The 11,974-nt window shown below is 40.8% G+C and overlaps 1 protein-coding gene across 1 annotated transcript in view; it reads right to left on the bottom strand.

Moving 5' to 3' along the window:
* The window catches only part of SLC6A15 (solute carrier family 6 member 15), a 56,785-nt gene extending 45,781 nt beyond the window's left edge, over positions 1 to 11,004 (bottom strand). Inside the window, 2 exon segments of the mRNA XM_017871698.1 lie at positions 10,734 to 10,889; positions 10,891 to 11,004. Of these exon segments, the coding sequence (XP_017727187.1) occupies positions 10,734 to 10,889; positions 10,891 to 11,004 (270 nt within the window).
* Between the last annotated feature and the right edge of the window lie 970 nt (positions 11,005 to 11,974).

Below are 11,974 nucleotides of genomic sequence, written 5' to 3'. Positions count from 1 at the left end.
AAAAAAAAAAAAAAAAAAAAGAGTAGCAGGTTACTATCTTCATTGTGGTAAGGGATACAAGAAGGTACACATTTTATAAAATTTCATAGAGCTATAAACATAGACATATTGTGGATTATGCCACATCAATGTGCTGGTTTTGATATAGTACTGTGTCTTATATAAGATGTTAAAGTGGTGGGGAAGTCAAGTAAATCGTGCACAGAGCTCCATGTGCACCCTTCTGTGAAATTGTAATTATTTCAAAATTAATTATAATCATAAAGCAATTTTCATAAATTGGAGTATATTTTTGTTGACTTCTGTGAACCAAAGACAGACAATCTTTCAAAATTCTTTTTAAAGATTTCTGAAGTAGAGAAAAGTTTTAAAACAAAGTTTTATTAACATATTAAGAACACCTCAGACTTAGGCATTATATTCATTTCCTGAAGATTGCTTTAACAAATTACTTCAAATTTAATGTCTCAAACAACAGAAATGTATTCTTTCATACTTCTAGAAACCAAAGAATCCAAAATAAGTTTCAGTCAACCAAAATCAAGGCGTTACCAGGTCGGTATTTTCTCGGGAGGCTCTAGGGGAGGGTGTGACCCTTGCCTTCTCCAGCTTCTGGTGGCTGCTGGCATTCCTCAGTTTGTGGCCTCATTACTGCATTCTCTGTTTCTGTGGTCAGATTGCCTACTTCTTTCTACTTCAGTCTAATATCCTTCTCCATCTTTTTTATAAAGATGCTTGTCATGGCATGTAGGGCCCACCTGGATCTTCTGAAATCATATCTTCATCTCAATACTTTATCTGCAAAGCCTTTTCTTCCAAATTAGGTAACATTTACAGATGTCAGGGAGTAGGAACTGGACCAATCTTTAGGAGGCATATACTATTATTTAAACTAATGTATACTACGTTTTCTAAAAATAATAATTTAAAGGCACTGAATATGTTTTATTTGTTCATAAATCCTTATAAAATGTTATTGGATCTTTCATAGTGATTTGCTATAGTAGGCTGTTTTCCCTTCTTTTAAATCTGGGTTAACTTTGAGCTTGCTTTGACCAAAAGGCAGCAGCAGTGAAACTATGCAAGTTCCAAGGCTATAGAAGCTCAGCAGTTTCTGCTTTCCCTCTTTTGGAAGCTAGGCACCATGTAAAACAGTATACTTCTCCTGCTAAAACCCCACATGGAAAGAGGGAGAGAGAGAGAGAGAGAGTGAGAGAGAGAGAGAGCGAGCGAGAATGAGAAATAGTCTCAAGCAACCATCATCTGAGGTGAAGCTCCAGACATAGGAAAAAAGGTATTGATATTCCAACCCTAGCTGAATTGCCAGCTAACACCAATCAGAACAGATGAACCATCCAAATGAGCCCAACCACCTCACAGAAGAATGATTTTTAAAAGTCATTATTTTAAGACACTATGTTGTAGAATGGTTTGTTGTGTAGCAATAGATATCTGAAACATTTGTCTATGGATAAGATTAATTATGTATTGGATTTAACTAAAATTAAGCAAACTTTACTGAAATTTAAAATACTGTCCAATAATCTTCACAATGTGGCAAGATCTATGTAGAGGATATGTGGTTTAGGTGTTTAAATACTCACAGTAATTTTATTTTAACCATAAAATAGGTATTAACTTTCCAAGCCACATTTAGTGAATCATATGTAAAGATGCATATAGTCAATTTCATGCTTAAGGCATCTTGGAAATCATAAGTGAAACAGAAATTATCACTGCAAAATCTGCAGACATCAAAATGACCATGAGAGAATACTAACATAAACTCTACACACATACATTTAGCAACTTAGGTGTAACCAATCAGTTCCTTAAAAAACACAAACTACCATAACTTAGCCAATAAGAAATAGATCATTTAATAGCTATATAACTAATAAAGAAGTTGAATGCATAATTTTAAAACTGTCACAAAAGAAATCTCACTGGAAAATTCTACCATACATTTAAAGAAGAATTAACACCAATTCTACACAATCTCTTTAGACAATAGAAGATGATAGAATAATTCGAATTTCATTTTATGAAAGCAGTATTACTCAGATACCAAAACCAGGCAAAGATCATAGGAAAAAATTAAAAACTACAGATCAATATTCCTAATGAATTTAGACACAAAATTCCTTTACACAGTGTTAGAAAACAGAATTCAGCAATGTATAAAAAAATTATATTCCATAACCAAGTAGGGTTTATTCTAAGTATTCAAGGTTGGTTCAATATTCAAAAATCAATATGTAATATACAATAATAACAGACTAAAGGAAAAATCACGTGACTATATCTACTGATCCAGAGAAGACAAAACTCAATATCCATTTATGATCAAAATGTCAAAATTAGGAATAGAAGGAAACTTTCTCAACTTGATCAACAGCATCTACAAAAATTTTACAGTTGACATTATATTTACCGGTGAAAACTAAATGCTTTTCCTTCAGGATAAGAAACAAGACAAAAACGTCTACTCTCACACTCTTATTGAATATAGTATTGGAAGTTCTAAGCAGTGGCATAAGGAAAGGAGAAGGAAATACAGTCACCCCTTAGTGTCCAAGGGGCATTGTTCAAGGACCTCCCACAAATACCAAAATCCTCAGATGCTCAAGTCCCACATTCATCTGTGTGTCCTGCATCCCACAAGTATTAGATTCACATCTGCATTGGTTGAATCTGTGGATGCAGAACCTAAGATATAGAAAGCTAACTGTATAAGTCACATAAATCAAGAAAGAAGAACAGCCAAGTTACAAAAGAGTTCCATCACATAAGGATTCCTTGTGTTGGCCTTTTATAACTACAACCACTTTGCTCCAGTCCCCAGGCTCTCCTTAACTCCTGGCAACCTCTAATCTGTTCTCCATGTTTATTTTTTGGTCATTTCAAGGATGTTATATGAATGTTAATAATACAGTATTCAATTTTTTTTGCAGACATTCTGAATGTCTATATTATAAATTCTAATGAATCTACAAAAATACCTTCTAGAGGCCGGGCGCGGTGGCTCACGCCTGTAATCCCAGCACTTTGGGAGGCCGAGGCGGGCGGATCACAAGGTCAGGAGATCGAGACCACGGTGAAACCCCGTCTCTACTAAAATACAAAAAATTAGCCGGGCGCGGTGGCGGGCACCTGTAGTCCCAGCTACTAGGGAGGCTGAGGCAGGAGAATGGTTTGAACCCAGGAGGCGGAGCTTGCAGTGAGCCGAGATCGCGCCACTGAACTCCAGCCTGGTGGACAGAGTGAGACTCCGTCTCAACAACAACAACAACAACAACAACAACAAAAAAAAAAAAAAAATACCTTCTAGAATAATAATCCAAAAAAATCACAGAATACAAGGTAAACATACACAAATCATTTATAGTTCCATATGTTAGCAATAAACAAGTGGACGCAAATTAAAAATGCAATAGCATTTATAATCATTAAACTGACATAATTACACAAAAATGTAACAAAACCTGGATGGTACATTTTTTGCTGAAAACTAGAAAGTGCTGATAAAGTAAATGAAAGAAGATCTAAATGTATGGGAAGACATGCCATGTTCATGGATTAGAAAACTCAACATAGGAAAGATGCCAGATTTCCCTAAATTGATATATGGTTAAATGAATTCCTATCAAAATATCAGTGACATTTTTCTACAAAGAAGATTATTTCAAAATTTATATGAACAGGCAAAATTTAGAGAAGCTACAACAATTTTAAACAGAAGAATGAAGTGGGAGGAATGATTCTTTCTAATTTCGTGACTTATTATGTAGTTACAGTAATGAAGTCTATGTGAGGTTGGTGAAATGATAGCCAAAAATGAATGTAACAGAAGAGGCTACCCAGAAAGAAGTGCACACGATATGCCCAACTAATTTTTGATAAAGGTACCAAAGCGATTTCAATGGAGAAAAAAATAGCTCTTTCCACGAATCGTTCTGGAAATAATTGGACAACCCTAGGCAAAAGTATAACCCTGAACCTAACCTCACACCTTATACAAAAATTAATTCAAAATGAATCACAAACTTAGGTGGAAAATATAAAACTTTAAGAAACAAATCATCAGATTAAATCTTTGAGATCTAGGGTTAACCAAAGAACCCTTAGACATGACAAAAGCAGGATTCAGCAACACGAAAACTGGTAAACTGGGCCTCGAAATTTGAAACTTTTGCTCTGTGAAAGAACCTATTAAGAGGATGAAAAAAAAAAAAAGCTTAAAAATGGGAGAATATATTTGAAGGTCACAAAGGACTGGTGTTTAGGATATATAAAGAACTCTTAAAACCCAACCGTTGCGGGGCGCGATGGCTCACGCCTGTAATCCCAGCACTTTGGGAGGCCGAGGCGGGCGGATCACCTGAGGTCAGTAGTTCGAGACCAGCCTGGCCAACATGGTGAAACCCTTTCTCTAGGAAAAACGCAAAAATTAGCCAGGTGTGGTGGCAGTCGCTGGTAATTCCAGCTACTATACTAGGGAGGCAGAGGCAGGGAAATCTCTTGAACTAGTGAAGCGGAGGTTGCAGTGAGCGGAGATTGTGTCATTGCACTCCAGTCTGGGGCACAAGAGCGAGACTTGGTCGGGGGGGCGGGGAACAAACTCAACCATTGCCAGCCGCGGTCGCTCACACCTGTAATCCCAGCACTTTGGGAGACTGAGGCGGGCGGATCACGAGGTCAGGAGATCGAGACCATCCTGGGTAACAAGGTGAAACCCTGACTCTACTAAAAATACAAAAATTAGCCGGGCGTGGTGGTGGGCACCTGTAGTCCCAGCTACTCGGGAGGCTGAGGCAGGAGCATGGCATGAACCCAGGAGGCAGGGCTTGCAGTGAGCCGAGATGGCGCCACTTACTCCAGCCTGGACGACAGAGCCAGACTCCGTCTCGGGAGGAAAAAAAAAAACAAAAAACCCACCATTATAAATAAAATAAGAAAATAGGTACAGACATTTCATTGAATATAATATATGAATGACAAATAAGCACATGAAATGAGGCTCGATATTATTAGCCATTAGGTAAATGCAAATTTAAAATACAATGAGATGTTGCTATATACCTATCAGAATGGCCAAAATATAGTGACAACCAAATTCTGGCAAGGATGCAGAGAAAATGGATCATTTATTCATTACTGGTGAGAATGTAAAATTGTACAAACACTCTGGGAAACAGTTTGAGTGTTTATTTAAAAACTAAACGCACAGCTACCATATAACTGAGCAAGTGTTCTCATTTATCCCAGATAAATGAAAATTTATGCTCCAGAAAAGCCTATGCAGGACTGTCCATAGCAGTTTTATTTACAATAACCCTAAACTAGAAATAATCCAGATGTCATTCAATGGGTAAATAATTATAAATTCTGGCACATCCATACCATTAAGTACTACTCAGCAAAATCTACTGATATACATAACTTAGATGAACCTACAGAAAATTATGCTGAGTGAAACATTAATTCAAATACATTGAATACTGTATGATTACATTTTTATAATATTCTTGTAATGACCAAAAATTAAATATGGAGAACAGATTAGAGGTTGCCAGGAGTTAAGGAGAGCCTGGGGACTGGAGTGAAGTGGTTGTGAAAGGCCAACACAGGGAATCCTTATGTGATGGAGCTCTTTTGTAACTTGACTGTATCAATGCCAATATTCTGATTAGGAAACTTTCATATAGTTATTACAAAATGTTATATTTGCAAAATGTTATATGTATTGTGTAAATGTTATTACACAATGTTATATTGTCAAGCGCTTACAAGAACTCTGTGTTATTTCTTACCAACTACATGGGACTCAACTCCCATCTCAAAATTAAGACTTTTTTTAATACCCTAAAATTATGCCTTTTTTTTTTTTTTTTTTTTGAGACGGAGTCTCGCTCTGTAGCCGGGGCTGGAGTGCTGTGGCCGGATCTCAGCTCACTGCAAGCTCTGCCTCCTGGGTTTACGCCATTCTCCTGCCTCAGCCTCCCGAGTAACTGGGACTACAGGCGCCCGCCACATCGCCCAGCTAGTTTTTTTGTATTTTTTTAGTAGAGACGGGGTTTCACCGTGTTAGCCAGGATGGTCTCGATCTCCTGACCTCGTGATCCACCCGTCTCGGCCTCCCAAAGTGCTGGGATTACAGGCTTGAGTCACTGCGCCCGGCCGCCTTTTTTTTGCTAGTATAATTGACTAACTTTATTGAATCAAGTACTAAATATGCTTCTACAATATAATTTTATTACTAAAACTCTGGAAAGAGGAAACTCTCTTGTAAATTCAGAAACAACAAAAATCAGGGAGTAGTCAAAATACTCATTGACTTTTGTACCTTACTAATTCCATGACACGTGATGAATGAATAAAACTCTACCAAAGGTGTTCATTTGCCTCTGTCTTCACTTTAAAATATTTTATGTATTTATATTTTGAATACAGAATACTATAATATGGTATTAAAGGGCACAGAGTAAAGAAATATATATATCTTCCTACCCTTTCTCCCTAGAATATACTGTACCATCTGTACCTCCCAATAAGTAATCAAAATCTTCAATAAATATTTTCTGTATATACTAGCATATATAGATGTGTGTGTGTGTGTGTATACACACTTAAACATTCTCTGTATATTCAAGCTAATATGTGTTTTCTCCCCACCAGTCCCCAATCTGCTTCTTTTTACACAACAATTACGATGTGCATAATTCTACCTCTTAGTTTTTCACTCAAATAAATTCTTTGAAACTTTTGATCTCAATGTAATAGCTTCATTTAGAAAAACTTCTGTATGATATTGCTTGGTATAGGTATACCATATATTTAGATCACTGCTGGTAACTTGCTACTACAATGTTCCAACAAATTACTTTGTATATCTTGCATCTCCATATCTATAGAATAAACTTCTAGAACTGGAATAGCTTGATCAAAAGGTATGAGCTCTTATAGTTTTCATAAATATTACCAAATAGCCCTTTATAAAAATTGTGTCCATTTGCACTATCACCAGCAATGCATGAGAGTACCTGCTTTCTTCTGCCCTCTTCTGTATAACAAATAATCTCTTTGATCTTTGCCAATCTGATAGGTGAAGAAGTTCCCAAAGTATGCATTCTATTTAAAAATAAAAATCAATTGATCTTACGTGAAAAGATACCTTACTTAGCACATTAATCACAAGGAAATAAAGTGACCTTCAAGGCTGAACACAACTTACAACTCTGCCCTGTGCCAAGTGATACTACGCATTTAAAATTGCCCTAGGCCGGGTGCGGTGGCTCAAGCCTGTAATCTCAGCATTTTGGGAGGCCAGAGAAGGGCGGATCACGAGATCAGGAGATCGAGACCATCCTGGCTAACACGGTGAAACCCCGTCTCTACTAAAAAATACAAAAAGCTAGCTGGGCAAGGTGGCGGGCGCCTGTAGTCCCAGCTACTCGGGAGGCTGAGGCAGGAGAATGGCGTAAACCCAGGAGAGGGAGCTTGCAGTGAGCTGAGATCCGGCCACTGCACTCCAGCCTGGGCGACAGAGCGAGACTCCGTCTCAAAATAAATAAATAAATAAAATAAAATAAAATAAAATAGCCCTATAACCCAGTTTATTTTTAGGGCTTGTTGTTCACAGAAAAAGAGATGATAATTACCAAAGTTAATATTTAAGCAGATAAATATATCAAAAATTATTTAGTAAAGACTGCCAGAAGAGTAGTGTTATAAGTAAGGGGGAAATAAATCTAATGATTCCTGCTGTGTAACCTTGAATGTTGTTCATGCATCTAACTATGCCTGTGGATTTTTATTAATATCATCTGCTGAGAAACCATTTCAAAATCTACTCTGCAGAGCTGCATAGGAATATACTAATATATCCTATCATGCATATGTATGTAGTAATAAAGAATTAACATACTCTTCCACAAGGTGAGAGGTCCATTGAGAAATGAAAGAAACGTTTTTAGGAGCTTTTGATAGCCACCAAGTTCTCTTTTGGGTCTGCCATTCTAAGTCAATGATTGAATTGCCTAGATGATATAATCCCAGAGTTAAAAAGAACGCACATATCTTACCTATTCACATACACATTTTATTTTATGACAGGAGAAGCATATTTACAACTTCAACTATGATCACTGGGTAAGGTAATAACTATGAACATGGACTTTAGATTTTAGTAACTAGTCTGACTTATTTTAAATGTTTCAGTAGGTGATAAGGAAGGCATCTCATCTGATTATTGGCATCTCTCATAACTGTTATCCAGTTTTAAGATTCCATATTATTTCATATTTATTGAGTGATAGAGTACTTATCTCCTAGAAACATATAAAAATGCCTTTCTTTATTCCATTAAAATATTATATCTTGAGTCAACCATATTAGAATTATAAAATAATTTTTCAATCAAGTATATAACGTGCAATCAGAAAAAAGAAAAGCTTATCAACAGTAAAGTATTATCTTTCTTTAAAATCCTATTAATTCCTGTCATCCTAAAAAAAAAAAAAAAAAAAAAAAAAAAAAAAAACAGAAAACAACCGGGTTTTTTTGGGGGAAAACCTTGAATTTAATATAAAAAAAAAAAAAAAAAAAAAAAAAAAAAAGTAAAAATCACCGGATTTTCATGGTCGAATACCTTGAATTTAATATGAAAGAAAAAAATACATACTGTTTATTAGTCCAAACTGCACCATGTTGTAAGCTCCCTGCTGTTTTGCAGACCTTGGTCAAAGCGAAACATTTCACAGGGGTTCGAGCTGTGAGAAACATCCCGTCTAACCAACTGTCCACAAGGGGGACAAAGGCCCAACTAAAGAGACATCCCTATCATATCTTGTTGGACAAAGGTCCAAAGAACACCCTGAATACCAGAACGACATTCCGCCGGAACAAGGGCCAGAACTGCCTCTTCATGGAAGCATCTTATTAATATCCCGCCGGGCACCAAGGCATACTGCTCAGATCCCTTCTGCCCATACCTTTAAATTGACCCAGCCTGTAAGTGGCAGCGGGCTCTGGCATTAGCCGGGTCCCCCACTTCTGTAGGTTTTATGCTGGACAGAAAACCTAAATTTGCTGTTGAGCCGCCTTCTTTCTGTGTGTGTGTGTGTGTGTGTGTGTGTGTGTGTGTGTGTGTCTTTAACCCTCGCCTTCCCTTCAAAACCTGACACTGTTCAAAAAAAATTTAGTCCATCATTAAGCATTTATTAAGAACGTACAAGTCAAGCCCAGTACTAGGTGCCTAAGACATAAGTAGGTCTGTATTTCAGCACTGTTCTTGCAGAAATGAGACTGGGTAGGTGAGGGGCTTGATGAGGGTTGTGTCTGCAGAGAATAATTCCTCAAAGCACTTTGTTGCTAGTGTAGCTGAAAAGCAATCAGGCATTGACAGGTAGAAAATAGCTTTTACAGGATGGGCTATAAGGAGACCAAAGGCAGCATATAAAGCAAATCCTTCATCTCTCCCATACGTCTTAAGTAGTGAACCGCAAGGATGGTGCAGACTAAGATTGGGTCTACCTTTAAGATCTGGAGGGGGAAATGGCAAGACCAGAAAAACGGTCGCAGACTCATTTGCATAAGCACCCAAACACTGCTTACGTCACTGCGCCGGAGTCCGGACCCCGCCCCGTCTTACTCCAGCCTTTCCCAGCTAGGGAGGAGGATGGAAAGGGAAAGCGGGAGGATGGAAAGGGAGAGCGCGACGCTGTAGAGCGCGAGCCTCGGGGCTTTGCTTTCCTCAAATGTATATCAAATGCTGCTTCTCAGCTCAGGGAAAATAATTCCCGCTCCCGCAGCCTGTGCCACTGGGTGGGTCATGCCTGCCCCCGAACGCCTCGGGCGTCTTGATTCATTCTTATGTATCACGCTGGTGCGCTACGTTAGAGTGCAAGATTTTCCCTGTACTCAATACCGTCTTCCCAGTCACACACAGAACAGCCTAGTGAAAGAAAGGTAGAAACGATCTGGGTTTCTAACTGATTCCCATCTTCTTACAATCCCAGCAGCACCACCCTCATCGCCACACTCTCAAATTCCAGGTGCGCAGAAACACAGGAGCCGTGATTTCTCCAGCAGCCACGTGCCTTTCTCACGGCGAAAGGCCCCCTTTCGGGCCATTTATCACAGGATACCTCAAGCAAAAGGGAACTGTGGTCACATGAAAACACTCTGTCCTCGGTAGTCGCCTTCTGCCTTTGCAAAAGCGAACGGAAGCGAATGAGGAATAAAGCTCTCTGCTCTCCCCGCCCCATCGCCCACCTGCACGAGGTTTAGCTTCCAATTCACCTCGCGCCTCTCTCTTCCCCGACCCTCCCAACTTTCCTCTTGGACTTCCCCATGTTGGACCCCACCCTTCAACCAACCCCGACTTGACTTGGAAACGAGTAGGTCTCTGGGGATGCTGTGGGTAATTTCCACGACGGGAAGGAAGGATGGCGGCACTTTTCAACCCATGTGCTTCCCCTTACATGTGCAGCCTGTCGCCCCCCACCCTGATTGTGCAGAGGTGCAGAGTTAGAAGGTTGCCCGCCCAGCCCAGCTTCTCCCTCCCAGGGCTTTTGAGCTGCCCTCCCTCCTCCCACCCCAGGACACAGCGAGTCCTTCCCGGCATCCGTCTGCCAATTCGCTCCCTGTGCTGGTGCCCAGGCTCCTGGGTGGCTAATGGCGAGCCCCACCTCATCCCCAGTTGTGCCCTTAGCCTAGGCGCTTGCCATTACCGTCAGTGTGTCTTGACCAAGCGCCTTTTGCTGCTTCCACGTCCCGGCAGGAGCAGCAGCAGTCGCGAAAGGGTAGGGTCCAGGTGGCTGTGACGGAGGCCGAAGAGGAGCTGTTTTCAGAGAAGCAGCTTCTTGCCTAGGATGGGACCAGGAGCTGGGTTTTGGGAGCTGCTGCCCTGCAGGCTGGCAAGGAGAGACTCGTGAGCGCCTGTGTGTCTGCCAGGGAAACAGCACGGGATACAGGCGCGCGGGTGCGGGTGCGCGTGTGCATGCGTATGTGTGTGCGCGCGCGCGTGTGTGTGTATGTGTGAGGGTGTGACGGAGGCGCCCACGTGCCCGGCCCGCCCGTGTTGCGGGCGCCTACAGGCTGCGGAGGAGAAGGGTAAGCTGTGGGCGGCGGCGGGACGCGGAGGGGTAGCCAGGAGAGCAGGCTGAGCTCGGCACCTCCCCGCCCCAAAACCCACTGATGCAGCGGCCACTGCGGCTGCCCAGCGGCGTCTTCCAGAGCCCGGGGCTGTGCCCGCCCGATGCGGGGTGCAACTGAGGAAGCCCGCTCCAAAGCAAAACAAAACAAATTCCTCCAGCCATCCCGTCTTTCTCCAACCCACTCAAGCGAAAGAATGGACACCAGTTACCCGCCCCTGACTTTTGCCTCAGTGAGAATAATAATAGGCATGGTGCTACCTAGCACCATCTGAATATTCTCTAAGAGTCAGTAATGGGACTAGAAAAAAATGGGTGACCCGAAGAACCCTTTTCCCAACCCATCTCCACAAGCCGGCCATTACCATCTCTTGCGAAAGAAAAAGCCTCTGGGCACTGGCTTCTCCGTCAGGCGGTGGCCTGATAGCGCTCAGTGATTCCCTCCAGGTTATGAAAGGCCGTTTTAGAAAGCTGGTCCTCCCTCACCTACCGTGTGTTGGTGCCTCAGCAGCCGACTCTTTTCCAAGGGGTCTCATTAGAAGATGAAGCCTGACTTACCTCTGCTGACAATCAAAGCATGATCGTAATTATGCCACGTGGAGAATTCCTAAAATATACATCTCTGAACACAAAGCTTAGCCTGCTTTTGAAAATGGCTGAACTGTCCCCTAAACAGTGCATATGCTCTAGGGATGAAATTTTCCGTCCTTGAAACATTCAAAATTTAAAAGAAATGCAAAATGAACCTAGAACGTAGGTAGAAAGGTTCAGTAACTTAGCAAAGTACATTTTTCACTTCCAGATTATTAACATTACTC

Source organism: Rhinopithecus bieti, unplaced genomic scaffold (genome assembly GCF_001698545.2).
Source record: "Rhinopithecus bieti isolate Rb0 unplaced genomic scaffold, ASM169854v2 scaffold_5023, whole genome shotgun sequence".
Taxonomy (NCBI): domain Eukaryota; kingdom Metazoa; phylum Chordata; class Mammalia; order Primates; family Cercopithecidae; genus Rhinopithecus; species Rhinopithecus bieti.
This window is presented reverse-complemented; position numbering and strand designations above follow the sequence as displayed.